At 39.9% G+C, this 24,063-nt stretch overlaps 2 protein-coding genes across 2 annotated transcripts; one reads left to right on the top strand and one right to left on the bottom strand.

Annotated features, from left to right (window-relative positions):
- Nucleotides 1-19: 19 nt before the first annotated feature.
- On the bottom strand, nt 20-21,122 carry DPM1 (dolichyl-phosphate mannosyltransferase subunit 1, catalytic). Its single transcript, XM_059898232.1, has 9 exons — nt 20,926-21,122; nt 17,922-18,021; nt 12,940-12,973; nt 11,098-11,174; nt 10,988-11,013; nt 9,090-9,185; nt 5,641-5,709; nt 3,080-3,194; nt 20-2,171 (listed from the first exon to the last, which is right to left on the bottom strand). Exons 1-9 carry the CDS (start codon nt 21,084-21,086, stop codon nt 2,067-2,069), a joined length of 783 nt encoding a protein of 260 aa, XP_059754215.1. The 5' UTR covers nt 21,087-21,122; the 3' UTR covers nt 20-2,066.
- Nucleotides 21,123-21,347: 225 nt separating this feature from the next.
- Nucleotides 21,348-23,120, top strand: MOCS3 (molybdenum cofactor synthesis 3). Its single transcript, XM_059898231.1, has one exon. The coding sequence runs from the start codon at nt 21,408-21,410 to the stop codon at nt 22,773-22,775; it is 1,368 nt and encodes a 455-aa protein (XP_059754214.1). The 5' UTR covers nt 21,348-21,407; the 3' UTR covers nt 22,776-23,120.
- Nucleotides 23,121-24,063: the final 943 nt, after the last annotated feature.

The raw sequence follows: 24,063 nt of genomic DNA, 5'->3' as shown, positions 1-24,063 counted from the left end.
AATAGTTTCAAACCATACGTAACATCCCAAAAGAATCTGACTTTACTGAAAACAGAACAAATTGTGGTTACATAAAGCTCAATGTCTAAGGCTTCAGTTAGCAGGTTTAACAAGCTGTTTCATCCAACACAGTATTCCGTTAATTTCTGAAATTGTGATAAATTATATCTTTAAAAGCCAAATCAGTATTTCAAGGGAAAACAACAGCTGAAAAAAGTTGTAAAAAGGAGGAGGGGACCCAAAACATTCGATTTAGAGAAACAAAGATGAAGAAGCTAATTCCATGTTGCAGAAGACAGGCAAGAACTAATATGAAATAAGCAAAATAATTTTAAATTTAGTTTTCCTTAGATATACTTAGATTTCATACAGAGATAATACCAATACAAAGGGAGAACATCTGGATTTCATCCTTGGCCCCATTTACAAAGTAAAAAGGGATGCTGGATTCACATGTAAATGTTTAAAAAGATTTTACAGTGTTTAAGTCACCAGATTTACTACAAAAATGCATCTAAATAGTCCAGATTCTTTTCTAAATGACTTCCAAATGGTGAAAGTTTTCACTGCTCAAATAATTTACTGTAAATAATGATAGTGTTGTAATGATTGTGGGAATAAGAACCAAAAGACTAAAAAAGGCAAAAGGTACCTACTCTAGTGAGGTCTGAGAAGACAATATTTTATAGTGGGTTCTCTGACGTGGTTATTTAATCTCTGCTCCACATACTTGACAATGAAAATTTAACTTTGGGTTCAGACGAGAAGGAATCTAAACACTCAAAAAAAATTATTTTACATCAGTGGTAATAAATTTTCTAGTTGTTACTAGTGATGAGAGAAGTCACTTCCCCAAGGAAGAGGGGTCCATGGTGGGCCAGCTGTTCAGCTCTGCATAAAAGGGAAACAGAATAGAAGAGGCCCTTATTGGAATGTGTCCTATGGATTCAACTATGGGAATAGGTAATGTTCAGAACGACACCAAAGGTTTTATACTCTAGTATTTATTTCTGGTAGGATCTGTTAGAAATGAAAATGGAAAAATCAGACTTTAAATTTCTTTAGCAGCCAAATTAAGCCAGGAAAATGCAGTAATAGGAATACTGTTCACTAAATACGCTTATTAAATGACTTAGAGACGCCCCTTCCTTTTACTTGCAAAGGAAAGGCAATGTGATCTTAAGCTTATTTGCTCAAAGTATGCCTTACTCAAAATTTTAAAAGACACTGCGTGATCTAAAAGCTATGCTATACTTGGAAATTAATCTTTTTTGCAATACCCACTTAAGGTGGGTAAATAGAATATTTGTGAGGGCTTTACTGAACATTTCAACTGGCAGAACAGTTTTGTCAACAGAAGAGCTATAGGGGATTTAGTCATATTACTAAAGATGTATGCTTTGTTAAGGGTCCTGAAATAACATGAAAAATATTTTGAGGGAAAAAACATAGTTGTTTAAAAATTACTACAGCTGGGAATTCCCTGGCAGTCCAGTGGTTAGGACTTGGCGCTTTCACTGCGGGGGGCCCGGGTTTGACCCCTAGATGGGGAACTAGGATCCCACAAGCTGCGCAGCACAGCCAAAAAAAAAAAAAAAAAAAAGGGCAGAGGTGTGTATTTCTTTTTTAGTTCGTATAGAAACAGCCATGTATCATATGTGTATTTCATGAATATAATTAGCACTCCTCTTACTTCTGACATGTATTAGGTATGAATCCAGAGCTATGAATACAGTTTTTATAAAGAATATTTCAAAATCTTTCCCATGTAAGAAATCCTGCATTTGCATACTCTAATGAAAGCATTATTTTTATGCAAAAATTTCATATACATTTATTTATAGGTCTTAGTACAGCAAAATGTAAACGAAAATTGAGAACACTGCTCATTTTTCTAATTTAATTTGACATATAAAATGGAGTTTCTCAGGAAAAAAGATTTGCATGAAATTTACCTTACCTTATGATTTATGTTCTAAGAGTACATTTTATAAAAATCAGCAACCAGGCTTCTTTTATGTTTAAATTGAAATGAACATGATTAAGTATAAATGAATAACTTTCTTTTATGTAGTAGCAAAGAGAGTCAATAGTCCTTTCAAGAAAGAGACTATTTCATTTCCTCCCAACTTGGATTCACCATAAACACGATCCACAAATGATATTGGAACCTAGTTAAAAAAATATATGTTAAGTGAGTCTTCAAAAATATTAGGAAGGAAGCATAGCAGGCATACAACAATTACTCATACAATAGAAACAAGATTAGTCCGCTGATAGCAAGTCCTTCAAGGTAAATCTGAATTATGGGATTCTTACAGTAACTGTGTGCACCTCCAAGTCTTCAAAATTAAACATGCATTTTACTATCTAAAAATAGGTCATCTAGCCAAAGCTACAAGTGTTTTGAAAAGCATTGATACTGAATATTAAGTTGGTTTACTCAAGCTTCCCAGAAAAATTATATGCCTGAAGAAGTAAAATGGCCTTTCACCTAATTTTTTTCAGTAGTCCATCAAATTTAGCTGTCACTGTTTAAGCACTAAGTTAAAAATCTTATAACTTCCACAACAGTAGTAACATTCTAGTTAGCTATTTTCTTGCTCTGAATAAGAATATTATTGTTAAACGAGGAGAGTCTTCCCTAAGAACTTACTAGCTGGCTGTAAATAGTACAAATCCCCTCTGCTCCCCCAATTCCTGCCCTTTTCATGTACTCATAGGCAAGGAACGGGCAAAAGGGATTCACCACGCGTTTTTAAGTAGGGTGGCTGATGGCTGAGACAAGGGGAAAAGCGGCAGACTCATCCCATAATGCTGAGCGGTCAGAAGAAAGGGAAAGGAGGAAGAAGATACCGGTAACTTTTATTTATTTAAAAGGGAGTGCTGCCTTCTGTTATGCTTTGAATCTTGGTAAGTCAAATATATTAATTTTAAAGAAATGTGAATTTTCACCCTTTTGCATGGACACCTGGAAGCCTTCCATATTTATTTAGTAGTTTATGAAAATTAACCTTTTTATGATAAAAAGTAACCCTATTGTTTCTTTATGAGGAGTATAACACGCTATTTACCATACCTCGCCAACAGTATAATTCAGCTGTCTTGCCCGAACAATCATCTCCATCTGGAAGACGTAGCCTTTAGAAACACATTTTTCTATTAATTTCTGTAAAACTTCTTTTTGGTATAACCTGTAAGAAATTAAAATGTATATGTACACCTGGATAAATATACATGCCCACATGTATCCTGACCTTTCAAAAAGTTCACTGGTATTTATGAAACCTTAAACTTTCACCAGCCATTTGTATATAGAAAAGCTCTCACAGTTGATGATTATGATACATTTGTCCTGAACTGGAAAGGCCATAAAAATATTTGGTAAATAATTTGGGACGATTTTGAAAATGAATTCTTAGTATCTCTTAGAGAATTATCTTCCTATCACACTACCAGAAATTATAAAAATATGGTAATAAAGTGAATCATGTGGAGCAGAACCCCCCCATCGTTTGTAGTTTTTAAATTTTTCTTAAAATTTATTTTTAAAGCTGAAAGGGGAGAAACTGTTTCAAATACTGGAACAGAGTTGACAGATGATGAAGCAACAATATAAACTAGATAACAAGAAAGAAGTAGTTAACAGGCATTTCCTCATAAATGTCTATGAAGTTCCTATTTCCTGAGATCTAAATAAATTCCTGAGATAAACTAAGTCCCTCTAGGATGAGCTTGGTTAAGCTAGGTTAAGACAGGAAGTAGGGATCACAGGATGAGGCAATCCTGGTGGGAATCAGCTATCAGCAACTGAGGTCAGTTAGACACTTAAACTGGGCGAATGCACATCCTAACTTTAGATGGACTGCAGGCCAAAGGCAAAGCTCATCAGATTTACAAAGAAAGACAGGAGCTGGGAAGTCCTATGGGTGAACTCAATCACGTTCTTCAGGAGCTCCCTATTTTCAGAGTCACTGAGGTTAAAAAACAAAAAAACCCCTGAGCCTCAGTGAGTAGAAAGGCAGCAATTTCTACCTCTTTCTTCTTGCTGTTTTTCTTTTTGAGAAAGCTAGGAGAGGCAGTAACTTTGTTCTCTTGGTAGTTAAAGCCACCTGGATCTATAATGCCAGAGGGTTTAATACCTGGAACTCACATATCTTCTCCGGCTTCCTTTCAGGTTACCCCACCTTTTGGTTTTTCAAGCTTTTAGGTGGCTATAAGGCTAAAGCACAATCCTTAGAGGAACCTGAGGGGGATTAGTGGTATGCACTCCTTTACCCCCCCAGTCTCCATCAGAACTCAAAAGAATAAGTCTGGAATAAATGTGAAGAAAGGAGATTCTGATGGTAGTAATATTCATTCAATAACAAATGTTTATTGAGGAACCTACTGTGTTTCAGGCACCTTTTCATGGTTTGGGATTTTAGCAGTAGAAACTAAAGATATATGTCAAATGATGTTAAGTAGGGGAGGGAGGTCTGGGATTATGGGAAGAACTACGATGGTGGGATAATGGAATAATGTTTCAGCAGTACCTTTAAAACTAGGATTAGGCTACAAATTCTTTCCCTGTAAGAGTCACTTTATTCCCGTAAGAGTCACTTTGTAAGATTTATTTCTCTTCATTGCCACCCCTGTCTCCTCCACCACAATTACCTTTTTTTTTTTTTAATTACAATCTTTTTTTTTCCTCTGGAAATCAGAGATCTTTGTAACACATCATTCATTTGCCTCCAAGTGCAGAACTGAAGGGATATATTTATGGGGTCCCTATCTATCTTTTATACACCAAATTGTGCTGTCAAAATAATTTACATTTTAAATCTAGAGAGGTTTCATTTTCATTATCTGACCTCTAATTTGCGATGGCTCCTCTCTTCACTTTTGACTCTGTCTTACTATCTCTGAACTGCTATCCAACAGACGTGCAGTTGCACTAGTGGTACTAGTTAACCTTCAACAGCCAGCTCCTAATTTGTGTGTTTGTGTGTTCTAATGAAGTATGGAAGAATCAGCATTATTTAATGGATAGAAGCAAATACCAAGTAATATAAAGTATTAACCAATGCATGGGTCTGGGCCTTAAAGTAGATGAACAGAAATTTTATAGTTTCAGAGATAATACACACACCCCCAGAAACAAACAAAAATAAAAAGACCCCAAGGACCTAGCAGGAGGCTTTGCTCCATTTAAACAAGAATTTTTTTTTTATAAAAAAATGGAGAATAAGGAAACTGAAAAAGCTTTACATAAATATTAAAGATTTTAAACTTTTCTGTGGACAATGCTATAAACTGCAGAAAATTACTGGAAGAGGCACTGTTTTTGAAGCCCATCTCAGTAATGTTCTGAATGAGCAGTCCGCGGTCACCTCAGGCCCCTCAAGGGCTGAGCAGTGATACTAATGTTAACAAGCACACTAACCTGTCGTCCATGCTCTTTAAAAAGCACAATATTTTCCCTTAAGATGCTTAGGCTTCATTAGCAGCTTCTAAGCAACTTCAGTCTGTCTTTTTTAGAGTTCCAGAACAAAAATGGGATAGAAACGAAAAGTATTTCTTTAAGTCATTATAAAGCAAGAAATTTAGGCAAGAAATTGTAAATAGTAGAAAACACACAATCACAGGTTTTCACTGTACCTGAAACTTCCTGTTAAATCAGACGCTCCTGGTCTCAGCAAGATCTGAGTTATAAAATTGGCCCCACGGCTGCCAAATAAAAGATTTTCTTTATAAAATACAATTTCTAAACAAAAGAAATACACCCAAGTGTATAGTGCTAAAAATGCTACACTAATTTCATAAATGCAACACTATTTCACAAAAATGTTAATTCTATGGAACAAACAGAAATTATTTGTCAGTGAAAGGAGATCTGGTAGTTCTCATTTTTCAGAAAATAGGGATTTTTATTCTTGGACTGTGACATACAGAGGTGACCATAAAACACTCATTCTTCCAAACTCTAGGTGAGAATGGTAATAGATTTTTAACTCAACTCACATATTTGCCAACAGTCATGATTTAGAATTACAAACATCTGTCTAGACAGCAAAAGTGATCTATCAGGGATCCGGAGTTTCTTTTTCAGATTCAAATCACCAAGTGATGGCAGTTTCCAACTGTGTAATAGGTCAGTTTGCATTAAAATGGCTTTTTTTTTTTTTTTTTTTTAAAGGTGTGCAGGTGGGAGAGGGTTTTGGTTTTCGGCAATTTCTGGAAATTGACCTTTAAAGTTCCATTCTGAGACTTTCTTAGTCTGCTTGGGCTTCTATAACAAAATACCATAGACTGGGTGGCTTAAACAACAGATATTCAATTCTCGCAGTTCTGGAGGCTGAAAAGTGCAAGATCAAGGTGCTGTAGACTTGGTTCCTGGTGAGGATCCTGTTCCTAGCCTACACATGGTGCCTTCTTGCTGTATGCTCAAATGGAGGGGGGCAGAGGGGCAGAGGGGCTGAGGGTGGGGGTAGGAGGAGAAAGGCCAAGCTTTCTTGGTTTCTTCTTGAAAGGGCACTAATCCAACCAAAAGTGCCCCACACTCAGGACCTCATCTAAACCTAATTACCTCCTCAAAACCCCACTTCCAAATACCAACACTCCCTGCATAAGGTACTTTAACACATGAATTCTAGCAGAAACATTCAGTCCCTAACAATGACTTTAGGATCTGTGCTTCAAACACAACTAAGTGTCAATCAACTATAAGCTATTACTGACTAATAGCTATTATTAACATTTCAAAAAGATGTGTAGTACAGTTGGAAAAAATGACTTTGGTACTGCAACTATATTTTAGTGGGCTCAGATTATTTTAGAGTGTTCAGATTCAGAAAAAAGGTGTGTTTTTTTTTGGCGGGGGGAGGGGCGGAGGGCAGCAGGGGAAGCAGCCTGGAGAAAACAGTTTCTCTCCAAAGCCAGGGTAACCATCAAGGCACTCCTTAGGAGTGTTTCTTTCTTCCTTCCTTCCTTTTCCTTTCCCCCTTCCTTCCTTCTCCTTCCCCCCTTCCTTCCTTCTTCTCCTTCCCCTCCCTCCCTCCCCCCCGCCATGCCACACAGCATGTGGGATCTTAGTTCCCTGACCAGGCATCAAACCCAAGCCCCCTGCATTGGAAGTGCAGAGTCTTGACCACTAGACTGCCAGGGAAGTCCCAGGAGTGTCTATTTCATATAAATAACATGGTTGCGGATACAGCTGGCATAATGGCTAACAGAAACATTTTCCTGTTCAGTTTGCTTCTAATAGCTACAAAAAAATTCCAGGACATAGTTTACCCACCAAAATGGGTGTAATCAAAGGAACGTGAGCGTATATGTATTTATGTGTATGTGTGCATGTGTGTATGTATACATTTGTACATCTATTTAAGGTAATGCATTTTAAAACTGGGGTCTTTTAATTAAAATGCAGCAAGAGTCAGACAGACTTGGGTTCAAATTCTGGTTCTGGACCATACAAATGAGACCTTGAGCAAGTGATACAGACTCTTTCTCAGGAGTTTATACTATAAAGTCAGTGCAGACATTAACTACTAATGACAGATACAACTCAATACAACTAAATGATCCAACTAAACGTTGTAAATTGTCTCTGACTGGGACTCCCTGATTTTAAATAATAGCTTTAATGACCAAATTCAGAGAGGCCTGAGAGATCACTGATTTGTTGTTGTCTCAACCTTGGCTGCACAACAGAATCATCTGGGAGCCTGTGAAAAACACTGATGCTCTTGCACCACCTCTGGAGATCCATTCAAATGGTCTGCAGTATGTGTGTGCACAAGAAAGGGAGGACAAACAGGGAGCAGTTGTGTATAATTCTCCCCCTACATGACTTCAATGCTCAGCAGGATTGAAAACCACTGATTTATCCAACCCCTTCATTTCACTGAAGACTGAGGCTCTTACATGTTTTAAATACTTGCCCAAGGTTTAACAGTTAAGAGGCAAAAGTGACATTAACCTAAGAGAACCTTCAGTAGGAATGAAGTGAGTGATAAAAAATACTATCAGTAAGAATTTATACAAAGTTATGTTGTTACACAAAAAGCAATAAGCTATATAGATCCTTTAGAGATAGAAACACATCTTCCCAACAACCTAGGTGCCATAGATTAAATATGGTCAAAAATTCTTTGTGGGTCTTCCCATCAAGAGGTGGATTCTATTTCCCCACCCCTTGATTATGGGCTTGCTTTCACCAAAAATTAATTCGGTGTTAGCCCCAGAGCTTAGGACTCAAGAGTACTTGCAGTTGCAGCCTTGGTACTTTTGGGTGCTGCCCTTAGGATGCCATGTAAAGAAGCTGATCCAGCTTCCCAGGTAAGCGGCCACATGCAGGAGAACTGAGATGGCCCAGCCAACAACCAGTACCAACTGCCAAACATATGAATGAGGCCATCTTGGAGCCTCCAGCTGAATGAAACTGCATGAGTGAGCCCAGGTGAAGTCAGCAGAGGAACCAGTAGCCAAACCAAAGAATTGTGAGAAATAATAAATTGTTGCTGTAAGTCACTCAGTTTTGGGATGGTTTGTTACACTGTAATAGAAAACTGAAACAGTTTGTTTCATTTCCATCTTATCATGAGGAAAGTAAAGCCTAGAAAAGGTAAAATATGAAAGGGGACACAAGTAATTAAAAGACACAATCAGGATTTTAACCCAGGTCTGCCTCCAAAGCCTCACTACTTTATGCTGCTTAGTAAAAGCTGAAATCATGAAGTGTCTTAAATTACTGCAAAACATATATGGAAAAAATTACATATTTAGTCCAAAAATATAGATGAATAGTTCACTTAAATCAAAGCTGAAGGTCCAGCAGAACAAACTGTGCTGAATTAGACCATTTCTACGAAAGGTTCAAAGGTTTATGCTGATTTTTCCCAAGTGAAAAGCATCCAAAATAAAATACTCTAACACAGGAAAGATTGTGGGTAAGAAGCTATCTGGGAATACTTTCTGGAAGTTACAATCTAATCCCACAAACTCAAGGCAGCATGGTAATTTAATCCAAATACCTGTTAAAAACATATTTCTAGTAGTTACACTTAAAAAAAAAATAGAGAAATCATGAGCACATACATATATACCTGATTATTTTCCTTTTCAAATCCCAGCCATATACACCTCCATTTCCTTTGTAGCGAGTTCCAGAGACAATGTCAAAATTACCCTCCTTTTGCTTCCTGCAGAAAAAAATAAATTAGCTGGCAATTAGAAAAAGCTGTTGAGCTTTCAACAGAATTGCTAAAGCAAAGCTTATGAGTATTTTTAATTCTAACAGATATCACCAGAAATTACTTTCCAAAAAGGCTGTAGTAACTCATACTTCCTCCAGCAATATCCATGTTCATTTTCTATCATCTTATTGGTGCTGGATGTACTGTTCTATAGGTCTCTAATTTTGAAAAACTAATAGTGACACACGGTTATTTTAACTGCATTTCCCTGACTACAACCCAGGGTGAATATCTTCTCTTAGGTTTATGAGCCATTTGGATTTCTTCTACACATGGCCTGCTTGTATCTTTCACCCATTTTCTACTCCACTGGTTCCACTGCCTTATCAGGTCAAAGGAGCTTTTGTGTATTGGTGATCTAAGCAGAGAAGGTATTTCTGAGGTGACTTTTATGCAGAGATCAAACAAGGAGAAGTAGTTGGCCATTAAGGAGCAGTGAAAGAGCACTTCAGGCAAGGGGGAGGGGCACAAGATGAGTTCAGAATGCAAGGCAGGGGCCACATCACGAGTGGTTTGAGGGGCAAGTAAAGGAGTGTGGATTTTTCCCTATGTATTCACAGGAACTCCTGGAAGTGTTCTAAATAGGTGAGTGACATGATCTGATTCTGTTTTTGTGTATTTAGCTTACATTCAGAACAGCTTCCAAATTCTTATTCTGAGAGGTGTCATGGTCTCTTGGGTTTTCTAAAAATATAGTTACATTACCTGCAAATAAATGTAATTTTGTATCCTTTACCAATATATACTAAATTCTTATGTTACAACATTACTTAAAATCTCCATGTTTAATGATAGGTGGTACGCCTATAATCATTGATGAGTTTACTGGAAATGACTCAACATGTCACCATTTAGTGACCTTTGTGGGGAAATTCCTTGGTGGTCCAGTGGTTAGGACTCTGCTGAGGGCCTGGGTTAAATCCCTGGTCGGGGAACTAAGATCCCGCAAGCCGCGCAGTGAGGCCAAAAAAAACAAAAACAAAAACAAACACCTTTGTGTTAGGACCAGGTTGTCTTCAGTATGTTTAAGTGGTTTCCTTCTATTTCTACATTAAAATTTTAATTAGAAATGGCTAGTGAATTTTACCAAATACGCTTTAGCCTCTATAGACTTAATCACGCTTTTCTTTTCTTTTTAAAAAATATTTATTATTTATTTGGCTGTGCCAGGTCCTAGTTGCAGCACACAGGCTTCTTAGTTGCGGCCGGCAGGCTCCTTAGTTGTGGCATGCAAACGCTAAGTTGCGGCATGCATGTGGGATCTAGTTCCCTGACCAGGGATCCAACCCGGGCCCCCTGCACTGGGAGTGCCGGGTCTTAGCCACTGGACCACCAGGGAAGTCCCCAGTCATGCTGCTTTCTTTGTTAATGTGATAAATGAATTTGTTTGACCGATTCCTGATTTTGGCATTCCTGGAATAAACCCCAGCTATTCATAGTGTTTTACCCTTATGATGCAGGGCTTAATTCCATGTAACAGGGAAGCTGCTTTTCACATTTTTCTGTAGTCTGTAAGAATTAGGTAATAAAGGAATTATCTGTTGATTACTCCTCTCAGGGCTCCTAAAATATATCATTTAGTCACATAACTAAATATTCACATGTCTCAAAGCTATACCTTGGTTTCATTTTTGATAGCAAACTTAAAATAGCATGAGTATTTTTAATGAATGAAAAATGAAAATAAGTACAAAATCAATATATGATAAATGACTTGAATAATTCTTTCAAATATTAGAAATACCTACCTAATGAATTCAGGAATAAATTTTGGCTGAAATTTAGAAAGAATAAAGAGTAGGTCAGTAAAACAGGCTAAGACTATCATAAATAGCCTCTAAAGAAACATACCACTCACATGGTGTGAGAGATCAGCATCCATAATGATTATGTAGTTTCCTGTGGCATGTTTCATCCCATGAATATATGCAGTTCCTAAAAATGAAAATATTTATATCCATTAAAGGAAATCACCAGAAATGCTTAGGTATACATCTGAACAGGGAAGAAATTGCTAAGCACCTCTGAAAAGCATACATTAGTCCTCTAAGTCCTATTTATTATTCTCCATCAAAAACATCTCTCAATTTCGTTCTTTCGTCTCCAATTTCACTTTAGTCCCGGGCACCATCTTCTGATGCCTGGATCCCTACCTAACCAGTCTCTCTGCTTCTGCTCATCCCATCACCCCTGTCCCACAAAAGCTACGCAGTGAGTGTCTTCTACACTGTAAGCCTGGTACACTAGAGCCCTGTCTCCGGGGCCAAAGGTGCAGCTAGCAATTACTTAGCCACCCTCATGCCTAAAAATTCCTTGGGGACTTGGCAGGTAAGGGTGACTGGTCAGGAACAGGCTGTGGGAATCCCTGCATTCTCTAGCCCCAAATCACCACAGTATCTTATTAGAAAGGCAGAACTCTTCTGACTTCTTTTGTTAAGAAGTGACTATCCAGGGACTTCCCTGATGGCGCAGTGGTTAAGACTCCACGATCCCAACACAGGGGGCCCGGGTACGATCCCTAGTCAGGGAACTAGATACCACACGCATGCCGCAATGAAGAAGCCTGCAAACCGCAACTAAGGAGCTGGCGAGCCACAACTAAGGAGCCCGCCTGCCGCAACTAAGAGCCAACCAGATTAATTAATTAATTAATTTTTTAAAAAAGTGACTATCCACAGCTTTTTGGATTTCCACTGACGGGTAATTCTTGGTGGCTTTCGTGGCAGTTTCAAGATTATTTCAATCCCAAAGAACCTTCTGGATTCAGATATTCAGAACATTCGATCATGCCATGAAACTGAGGGTCTTCAGGACAGCAGATACTCAATTTTCAAGAACTGTGCTTCCCCCATGCTCCCCCAATTTCTCAGTAAAATTATACCACTTTTCAACACAAAGCAGCTGTGACCAACAATAGAAATAAAGGCATTCAAGATTTTCATCTCAGAATGACTGACCTCATCTGAGCTTTTCTATAACCCCTTACATTTTAAAGCTGGAAAAGCTTCCTTTTTAAAAAATAAACACCTTTTAAAAACTTGTAACTTCAAGAACTGTTCAAAAGACTTACAGCTAAGGGAGTGTGCTGGTCTAAATGTTTGCCCTTAGAGCCCTTGTCTGTTCTATACTGCAGGTTACTATATTTGTTTTCTTGTCAACTGGTTTCCAAACCGCTTTGGGAGGCACGGGAGGAGGGAAGAGCTCAAGGAGGAGGGGAACGTCCAGGTGCCCCCCCCCCCCGCCTCCCCGCGTGGACCAGAGTCCGTCCGCTGCTCCCGCTTCTGCCACGCAGCCCTCGCTCCACCCTTCTAGCTCCTCTGGGCTGCCCGGCTTCCCGGCTCTGAGAACACCATCTCCTCCACTGTCGCTCCAGCCCAGGAGCGGTAGTGAGCTCCAGCCGCTACTCATCTCGGAGTAGCCCCACTGTTCCATTTGGCTTCTCAGCAATTCCTTCACCCGTGTAACCAGATTCTCTGTATTAAATTCCCTATATTGAAAGACTTACAGTGGTTTCTGTTTTCCTAAGTGGGCTTTGCCTCATACAGGCAATTCAAGTTAAACCATCTGAATATCATTAAGATCATTAAAAACCATCACAGGAGGTCACTGTATTTTGGCCCTCTTCCAAACTGGGGAAATACACACTGGATAATCTTACTAAGGCAAGGAGCAGGCATGAGGGGTGAGAGGTTCTACTTACCTAGTCCCAACTTTTGCTCCCGTGGTCTTAGAAGCTGTAAGAATAAGAAATGGCATTTTAACACAAATAATCGAAAATCTGACTAATAAAAACTTTTTTTAAATAAGTGCTCACTCATTTTAACAGAAATACAGCTGCATTTGTTAGACCTTAAAGCAGAATATGCTTAACGTTTTTTGCCAAAGGAAAAAAAAGCATTTAGTAACAAATCAAATAATTTAATAGCTTTCAAGGAAAAGTAACATTCTTTCACCCAAACCCCACAGACCAAATCTTAAACTCCGCCCCCCGCCGCACCCCAGAGCTATCTACCAAAAAAACGACATTTTTTTAATGTCTATTACTTGATTTATCATTTTATGCAATGTCTATTGATTCCTTCCTAGGAAAACTGAGTATTTAACTCACTTATTCTGTACCTTTTTGGAATATTTGATAGCCATGCTTGTTTTCTCAATTCCTTTTGTGATTTTACATGTTGATACTCCATCCACTTATCTTGACTCTATGCTTGGATGACCTCATCTTATTCTCTATTGGTCCAATGACATGATTTCAGGTTATATTCCTAAGAAGATTAAATTCTTTCTCCTTACAGTTTTTTTTTTAAATTTATTTATTATTTATGGCTGTGTTGGGTCTTCGTTTCTGGGCGAGGGCTTTCTGCAGTTGCGGCAAGCGGGAGCCACTCTTCATCGCGGTGCACAGGCCTCTCACTATTGCGGCCTCTCTTGTTGTGGAGCACAGGTTCCAGACGCGCAGGCTCAGCAGTTGTGGCTCACGGGCCTAGCTGCTCCACGGCATGTGGTATCTTCCCAGACCAGGGCTCGAACTCGTGTCCCCTGCATCGGCAGGCAGATTCTCAACCACTGCGCCACCAAGGAAGCCTCCTTACAGTTTGTCAATTAGTCTTTCTACACTTCTTGCTTCATATATAAGCACTGACTTAGTTGTTGTTATTTCCTTTTTTCTCTAAATTTCTGGAAAAGTGGAATGCCAAGGTTTTGATGCTAAGTTTCTGAGGTAGGGGGCTCAAGTAGACTCACTACTGGGCATTTCTTATCCTCCCCTCTCCCCCGCCCCCCGGCACTTGCCAGTGTGTAAGCAGGTTGCCTCAGACTGCAAATCTCCAAAGTATTTTCAGTTTAATTTAAGCAGGATAGATTTTTTTTTCTTTTTTTTTTTTTTTAACTACACGCAAGCTGCTATAGGTCTAGGGGAGGAACAAAGATGATAAAATACATTCCTACCCCATGAGCTTTTATATAGAGGAGAACTAGACATTCAATCAATCATCTATAATAATTACAATTCACTGAACAAAATCAAACCACACATGTCAGGTGTTATTTGATTTTGTGCTCAACAGTTACTGACAAAATACTGACCTCATCTGGTATTTGCCCTGAAAAAGCAAATCCTTTAAAGTTCATCTTAGATTTTCTATAACCCTATGTTTTAGCTAAAAAAACTTTCTTTTTTCCAAACAAAGGATAATTTTGTTATTTATAATTTCCAGAACGTTCAAAAGTTTATATAAAATACAAACCACGTTATATAGATAGGGTACCATGGAGCAGTTAAAAGAATGAGGTAATCTGGTGACAAAAGATGACCACGGTATAATTAAAGAGTAACAGAATGACACAGGAAGACTGCATTTATGTTTAAAAACAAACACACACATATAAAACCACATTACCTGGTTCTATAGATGTAGACACACACACACGTGCACAGAAAGGTCTGGGGTAACATATACCAAAATGTGGACTGGGGTCTCCCCCTGGAGAAGGGACTGGGATGCAGATCAAGAAATGCTCATCAAAGGCCAATTCAGTTTTACTGGTAATATTTACATTTGACAATATACTTGTTTACTTCTTATGTAATAAAAAGTTCAAATTGTTTCATCTCCTGTGCTTTATTTTCAGACCCCTAATTCCACCCCTCTCCTTTTTTTCCCTCCTCACATCAATATGATTGCTTTTTCTTACATGAGGCAGGACGGCTTAGTAGATGACTATGGAACCCCCCTGCTAATTTGCTGTGTGACCCCGGGGCAGCAATGGGCACACAGAGCTCACCTCACTCAGCCGTCATCAGAAGAAGCTGTGAATTCACAGAAAGTGCGTGTAAGGGTACAGGGCACATACCCTGAAGAATGCTTACCACACCTGCTTAGAAAATACCATACGACACTATGATTTGTTTGACAAAAAACTTACTTTGTAAAAATCTTTATCGTAGAAAATCTTGATGACACTTCAGAAAACTATATCAATTTCCACTAGGATCAACACCGTTTGAGTGGACCTGTTTTACTGTACTCTCGAAAACGGGTTGGGAGAAAGAATAAAAATAAATCTGCAGCTAAGAAAAGGCTAATCGTACTCTCCTATTTTGCAATTCTTATCAGTGAGGCTCATATTTTTTTCATTTCTTTTTTTTCACTTTTGACCATCTGTAGTTCTTGTTTTTATGAATATTTATTTCTGTACATTTGATTAGGATACTGATCTCTTTGTCAGAGATAATATGTTGGTATTTGGGGATGAACCAAATATTTTTAAGTAGTCAAATCTCTCAATCCTATAGTTATGCTTGACATTTTAAAAGTAATGAATGTGTGTTACACTTCATCATCAAAACAATTCTTAAAAATACTAAACTATAAATAATGACAAAATATAGATGAGTCTATCTGATCTCAAGTTGGGGGGATGAAACAAGCCATGTACATCAAACATAATAGAAGCCCTCCAAATCTCATATCTCCCCACCCTGTGATCATTGTTAACAGTTCAGAATATGTGCCTCCGATTTTTCTATGGTCCCACTCCTGCCATTTATTAATTACCTATGTACCCTTGGAAAGTGACTTAACCTCTAGTCTGTTTCCTCACCTCAAGAGTTAAATTTTTTTTTTCTTTAGCTTTTTTTCTAAAATATTCATTTCAACCAGTTTGAAAGGCTAACAAAGCATCTGTGAATATTTTATCTGAGGTATTGTAAGGTGGTTCCTAATTTTTCCCCCAACTAAATATATATATGTCACCTAAAAAGCAAGCAAGTGCCCTCCCTGGCATAGCTTGCTACTGGCGCGTGTGCACGCACACACACGTAATTTTCTAGTTTAAATGACCTAAAAGTGATAAAATAATGAATGAATAGGGAATTTCCCTGGTACCACATGGAAATCATGACAGTAAATGCTATTTTTTCCTCATTATTTTAAATTTTATTGGATTGATGAGAAAAGTGGAATGCTTTGAAGACCATGTTGTTTTAGAATTTGAGGAGATCAATTCATCAGGCATTCCTTAAGATCAATCAATCACACCTCAAGGCTGAGGTTCTATGACAAAAGTATTCAAAACAGTTAGGTTGATGTTCCCAGATTAAATGGAAGTGCATAATGAGAGTATTCTATACATTATGTGAATCAGTAGCCCTGGCCCAGAACTTAATAAAAACTGAGGAACTGTTGGCCAAAAATATGAACCTAGCATTATCAGAAGTCACTGCTAGAAGGATGAAAATTTCAGTTTCTATCTCCTCTGTACACTTGTACATCTGGAGGCATTCAGAGAGGACTGAGGTGTGCTAGTTCTGTGAATTGCTCGTCTGTCTGTGAGATGGAAAGAACCTCTAGTACAGGATAGATTTACCATGTATATAAGAGTAACACATTTCTTTAAATGCTTCTCACCAACTAAGATCTCCTCCAACTGCATAGAAATTATTTCATTATTGGGACTAATCAAGAATATCTGGACCCAGAGCCTATTCTTTATGATGCTTAATTGCCATTTCTTGAAATGCAAATATCAATAAAGGTTCTCCAAAAGACTTCTTCTTTCCTTTTTATGGCTGAGTAATATTCCATTGTATATATATATGTACCACATCTTCTTTATCCATTCCTCTGTTGATGGACATTTAGGTTGCTTCCATGTCCTGGCTATTCCAAGAGACTTCTTTATTCCTATACCAATCGTTCTCTGTTGGGAAGAGGGGACAATTTTGCCCACAAAGGGAGGGACACTTGATGTTATCCAGAGGTATTTTTGGTTGCCACACTGAGGAGGGGGGCTGCTGCTGCATCTCGTGGGTAGAGTCCAGGGATGATGCTAAACATCCTACAGCATACACGACAGTCCCTCACAGCAAAGACCTATCGGGTCCCAAGGTCAGTAGTGCTGAGATTGAGAAATTCTGGTCTATACAAATTACAAAATACCCAATGCCTAGAATGTGTTTTCTAATTAAATCTGGATTTAATGTATGCTTTTGGCCCAAGAAGTAGCTGAAGTGATCTCACAAGTATGCTACAACGTTTATAAAGCCAAAACACTGATCAAAAATAAAAATTACAAAATGAACTCTACATCTGCCTAAGGTACTCCTGTAGAAGAACAACAGGCTTTAAGGCACAGTGGGAAAATCTAAAGTTTAAGACTCAGAAAGTCAATCTAAATACTTCCACAAGACTGTTCTACAGATAAAAATAAAAATGCCAAGTTCTCTGAAAAAAAAAAAATGTTTCACATGAAAACAATCAGTCACCTTTCCCAGCTACAAGCTAGCTGTAGGCAGGATTCTCTACTGAAAGTATGAGAATACCTAGAGAAAGGGAGCGAGAAAGATCAAGACACACATTACTTACTGCAACCTAGCTCTATAAACATTCCTTCTCATTTCAGTATCATGCTTTAATTCTGCCCTTCAAGGAAACTGATTTGCAGAGTCAGACATAAAAACAGAGTTCATCCAAAGGCTCACTATCGTGCTGTAAACCTACCACTGACTCAACATATCAAAGACATGTAAAACCTCAAGCACAATGAAAATGCATCTAAACCCCGTGTATAAGTTGCTCTTTAACTTTTTCAGTTTCTAGACAGACTGAATTTAAGCACTGTTCATTTATCATCTTTCCCCAATATAAACATAACTGTTATGATAGAAAAATGACTTACAATTTTGTCTGACCCATAGATCTTCTCCAACTGTTCAGCAACATCCCTTGTTCCATCTGGGCTTCCATCATCTATGATTATAATTTCATAGTTGAAGCCACTAAAATAAAAAAATTTAAATTTGTACTGCTTGGGGACAGTAGTCCCAAATGAAAAAATGATTTTAAAATCACTAATTCCTCCCCAGTATAAGTGGAAATTTATTGCCATGTTAAGCACCAAGGAAAACTTCAATTATCAAATGAAATAAATGTCAAATATTTACTATGTCACCTCCAAACTACGTACGTTGCTGGAAAATGCTACTATACAGTCCTGAGATGTTAAAATTCTCACAGAAAACATACTCTTTCGTTAAAAAAATTATAGTGATCATATGTATTATATATGATAGGATATCATATAAAATTTTATACCTACTTGGGAAATGGAATTGTGGAACTTTAATATCAAGTCTTAGTTACATAAAATATTTCAAAAATACATTTAAAGATATCAAGTCAGCTGAGTAGCTCTGGGTGATTATTCTTTTTAATTTAATCCATGAATAAATAAATCTGATTTAATTTCACCCTTAGAAAACCCACTTGAGAATGGTGACAGTCTTTTACACCACTATTTCAAACAGTTATACCCATTATCCCATACTATCAAAAAAAAAAAAAAAAACCCAAAAACCAAAACAGCATAGAATTACAAAAGACGTCAGTGCTTCAAAATTAACATCTTTTCGTTGTTCCCATTAACTTCATGTGATAGTTTTTATTCTAAAAACAAGCCAGCACAATACTTGGATGTACCTGTGATCACCATCACATGTCTCCCCGCCTCCCTTTAAAGAAAACATTCTTTTTGTTAACTTTATTGGGAATCTTAAGGAGAGAAAAGGAGATACAGACAAATCCCCCGAAACGCAACATTCTGCTTCCTCTGGTCCTGCTTGAAGAAACAAATGTGAGGAAATCAACCAGAAAACACATTCTACTGTTAAAAGCTTAAAAAAAAAGTCGGCCCCAGCAAACTTGTAAGAAAGCAAAACCCATCCTATCTTCTAACAGTGGATAAGATGACTTCAGTTTCCCACAGTGCATTAAATTTAGGCATGTGCTTTACAAGCCAAAAAAAGCTAAGATGTTGGACTTCCCTGGCGGTCCACTGGTTAGGACTTTGACTTCCAATGCAGGGGGTGCAGGTTCCATCCCTGGTCAGGGAGCTAGGATTCCACATGCCTCATGGCCAAAAAACCAAAACATGATACAGAAGCAATATTGTAACAAATTCAATGAAGAGTAAAAAAATAAAAGTTAAGATGTTGATTCTAGTTGTTGTTCTGAAAGAGATATACTTCATAAACAAATGGAGTCATTCATAAGCAAAATTACTGCCCTCTCCACTTCAAAGCACCCACACCACCTGAGGATCAGGTAGTTAAGGGAATCAAGCTGAGCGAACTTTAGGTAATTTGACTGCCATCTGAAAAGAAAATCGTTGTTTCCGTCATTAAACTTCATTTTGATTAAAAAAAATCCACCCAGAAACTACTGAAAGATAAACTGCACTACATAAAAAAATTAAAGAATAGAGCAAAAAATATTGTATAATCAGAAGATAAGCTGGAACAAGATCAGCTACATGACAATTTCTCTAATCTGGAAAGAGCTTGAAAAATCAAAATATAACTTAAAGAAAAAAGGGTTAAAAGCTACGGATAAAAAACTTTGAAAAGCCGTGAATGTGAGGATAGTTATTTCATTCAAAGAATTATAATCAAAACAGCAGTATCTTTCACCAATTAACATTTCCAACAATGTAGGTTTAATAAAACTGGCTGGCTGGTGGGGAAACAGGCCCTCTCTGATGAATGTTGGAGAGTCCTAAACCGGTACAATCTTTTTTGAGAGCAATTTAGCATTAACTATCAATCTAAGCACATCTCTGTCGACTCAGCAATTCCACCACAAAGACTTTATCCACGGTATACTAGTAAAAGTAAGAATGTGTAAGGAGCACTTCTTACGCGTCAAGCACTTTTCTCAATGCTAGAAAACACGTTGTGAACAAAGTCCCCATTCTCATTTGTAAAGTTAAAGTCAAAAAAGAAAAACAAAAAAACTCTGGAAATAATCCGTGTTCATTGATATGACCCGGTTAGAAAAATTATAACACAGCCACATGATACTACCCAATTTTCACAATAATTTGCGAAGTTTGTATGTGCTGATACGGAAAGATCTTCAAAGATTTACACATGATCCCACTGATGTAACCGTAAAACAAGTTACTTCGTACTGATACCACGATTTTCTGAAGTTTAAAAAAAACTGTATAACTCTTTCAAATTCAACTCCAAAATCTCTCAGTTTCTAACAATCACATCAAACATCCACCGGCGAATCTGCCCTTCTGCCCTCTCCAGAAAGGATGTCCAGCCCAGCAGCAGCCCCCTAAACCCACAGAGCCCAAACCTCATGCTTACATAAGCCCTCAGCACCCGGGCGGGAGTGAGCGGGCTCACTGAGAGTCCCGGCTCCTGCCGCAGATCCTGACCACCTAGATAGAGGGAGGAGTGAGGTCAGGCTTTCGGCCTCGCAGTAATTAAAAGGGTGGCTAGGGACTTCCCTGGCGGTCCGGTGGTTAAGACTCTGAGCACCCAACGCAGGGGACATGGGTTCGATCCATGCCAAATATAAAATTAAAAAATAAATACAAACAAGTAAAAGGGGAGGCAGCCCTTCTAAGAAAAAAGCGGGGTGAGGAGTATAAGGGAGTGTATAATAAAGGAGTGTGTCACAAAACCCAAGGGCAGAGATAAGAACCCGAGACACAGAGAGAACCCGGGAAGTATCCGCCTCTTTCCTCGTACGGGGGGCTTCCTCCCCAAGGCTTCCAGCGGGAGACGGAAGAGAAGCCAGGCAGGGGGCCGCCTCTCGCAGCCAAGTGCCGACACCCAGGCCGGGAAAGCCAGCTCATCTCATTCCTCTAGGAGGGCGGCCGGGCGCGCTACCTCTCGGAGAAGCTCTTCACCAGCAGCCACACAATGAGCGGTAGGTTCTCGCGCTCGTTGTAGGTGGGCAAAAGCACCGAATACTTGTCTTGTCGCGGGGTGCGCGGCTCTGGCTCCCGCGGAGACTTAGGAGACGGTCCGCTCGCTTCCCCGGAGGCCATGGCAGAACTGCGCCAGGCGCCGGAAGCGGAATGACGTCAACGCGGCGCGGGAAGAGGACGCGTCGGAACGTACCAAAGGCGGGAGGAGGGGCATGGTCCGGGTGGCGAGTTCTAGTCCTCCTAAGGCTCTCTGCGTAGTTCCATTGGAAACAGTCAGGACTTGTGACTCTTTCAAGTTGAATCTGAAGGTTGCTTCAGAAAAATACATATCTATTTATCACCTTTCCCCAAGCTCCATAGAGTTGTTTAGTTTATTCCAGTCGCAAGACGAGGGAAAGCCGGAAACGGAAATGCCTTTGACAACCTCCCGAAGAGGCTGCCATGGCGGCCAGGGAGGAGGTGCTCACCTTGCAGGCTGAAGTTGCCCAGCGTGAGGAGGAGCTGAGTTCCCTGAAGCAGAGGCTGGCGGCGGCTCTTCTGGCCGAGCAGGAGTCAGAGCGGTTGGTTCCGGTGTCTCCCCTGCCGCCGAAGGCCGCCCTGTCCCGAGATGAGATTCTGCGCTACAGCCGGCAGCTCGTGCTGCCTGAGCTGGGCGTGCAGGGACAGCTGCGCCTGGCGACCGCGTCCGTGCTGGTCGTGGGCTGCGGGGGGCTCGGCTGCCCACTGGCGCAGTACCTGGCAGCGGCCGGCGTCGGCCGCCTGGGCCTTGTGGACTACGACGTAGTAGAAGTGAGCAACCTCGCCCGCCAAGTGCTGCACGGCGAGGCCCTGGCCGGCCAGGCCAAGGTCTTTTCGGCCGCCGCTACACTGCGCCGTCTCAATTCGGCGGTGGAGTGCGTGCCCTACGCCCAGGCGCTTACGCCAGCCACGGCGCTAGACCTGGTCCGCCGCTATGACGTGGTGGCTGATTGCTCCGACAACGTGCCCACTCGCTACCTGGTTAACGACGCCTGCGTGCTAACCGGCCGGCCCCTCGTGTCGGCCAGCGCCCTGCGCTTCGAGGGCCAACTCACAGTCTACCACTACGGCGGTGGGCCTTGCTATCGCTGCGTGTTTCCGCAACCACCTCCGGCCGAGACGGTGACCAGCTGCGCGGATGGCGGGGTGCTTGGTGTGGTTACCGGGGTCCTGGGCTGCCTGCAGGCGCTGGAAGTGTTGAAGATCGCTGCAGGTCTGGGCCCCTCTTATAGTGGCAGCCTGTTGCTCTTTGATGCCCTCGGAGGTCATTTCCGCTGTATTCGGCTGCGGAGGCGCAGGCCCGACTGTGCTGCTTGCGGGGAGCGGCCCACTGTGGCTGATCTGCAGGACTACGAAAGCTTCTGTGGCTCCTCGGCCACGGATAAGTGCCGCTCCCTCCAGTTGCTGAGCCCGGAGGAGCGAATTTCTGTCGTCGACTATAAGCGACTTCTGGATTCCGGGTCACCCCACCTGTTGCTGGACGTCAGGCCTCCAGTGGAGGTGGACCTGTGTCGGTTGCCTCACGCCCTACACATCCCTTTGAAACATTTGGAACGGAGGAATGCGGAGAGCCTGAAACTCTTGGGAGAAGCAATCCGGAAAGGGAAGCAGGGCACACCGGAAGGGGCATCTCTCCCCATTTATGTGATCTGCAAACTGGGCAATGACTCCCAGAAAGCCGTGAAGATCCTGCAGTCCTGGACAGACTTAGACTCTTTAACAGTTCGGGATGTTGTGGGAGGCCTCATGGCCTGGGCTGCCAAAATCGATGCAACGTTTCCGCAATACTGAGGTGGCCGGTAGAGTCTGACCAGCGAAAGATGTGGGTTGTCATGTTACCTAAAGTTTTTTTGCCTTTATGAATGTATTTGCATTTTTTTCAGTAATGTACGGAAGAGCCTGGGATTCTCCAATATCTGCGGATAGGTGGACTTATTTTTGTAAGGAGCTTTTTAATTGTAACTTATTGGGTAATGAAGCAATTAAGGGGTTATAACACTGTTCCTCTGAACTGTCTGGTGTTTGCAGCACTTGGATGGTGTGTTGAACAGGTGGGATAGAATGTAAGTGGCAGGACTTTGTGTTTTGAACTGCAGGTCATTTGCGTGTCCTGCCTCTTTTTTTTTTTTTTTTTTTTTTAAATCTCCCAATTAAAAAGCTCTTTAAAGTTGTCCATTTTATTGCTTGGAAAGGTGTAATATACTTACTGAATTGATCACAGATGATATAGTTAAGATAAGTTTATTGTTTACTAAGACATTCTTTGGGTGTTATTTCTAATTCAAATGATAGAACATGCCCTAGAAAAATCAGTGTTTAAATTGTTAAAACATTAAAATGAAAATTAGCTGGGAAGTGGTCATTCTATTAAATATTTTCAATTAATAGCCAAGTAGGATATTTACAGTCTAGCAAGAAAGAAACCACCTTTGTAGCATGTCAGTTTCTTCTATAAATTGCTGATTTTTTCTTAGACTTAACTTCAGGGTCCACCTTATGTTGTACACATACAGAAATTTCTAAACTGTACGGTTTGGCTTGCTTTGGAATCTTCAAGTACCAAGTCCCAGCCTTCTGCCCTCCCCTGGCCTTTTGTCCCTGTCCAACCTGTTATTTTTATTTTTGTCTTTACTGTATGGCCAGAATGCCAAATACAATATTGAATTAAAGTGAAATAATGAACATTCTTCTCTCCTTTGCAGTTTCAGGTGAAGAACTTTGAATATTTGACCAATATTACTTGTTATTGCTTTACTGTAGATAAATACCTTCTATCAGATTAAATAAATTTTTGTTTATAGTTTGCTAAGAGTTTTCATTGAATTCGTCAAATGCTTTTTCTGCATTTTTATGTGCTTTTTTTCTCTTCTGTTAATGTTGTGAATTACATTTTTTTTTTATTGTGGCCAAAAAAACCCCGCATAACATAAAATTCACCCTCCTGACGGTCACCACATGTACAATACAATATTGTCAACTCATGCACATGCTGGGCACCAGATTCCAGAAGCCTCCATCCTGCATGACTGAGACTTTATACCCACTGAACAGCTCCCCATTTCTCCCCTTCAATTTACCT

This window comes from Balaenoptera ricei, chromosome 15 (assembly GCF_028023285.1).
Source record: "Balaenoptera ricei isolate mBalRic1 chromosome 15, mBalRic1.hap2, whole genome shotgun sequence".
Taxonomy (NCBI): domain Eukaryota; kingdom Metazoa; phylum Chordata; class Mammalia; order Artiodactyla; family Balaenopteridae; genus Balaenoptera; species Balaenoptera ricei.
Note: the sequence above shows the minus strand (reverse complement) of the source record. Positions and strands in the feature narration are given on the sequence as shown.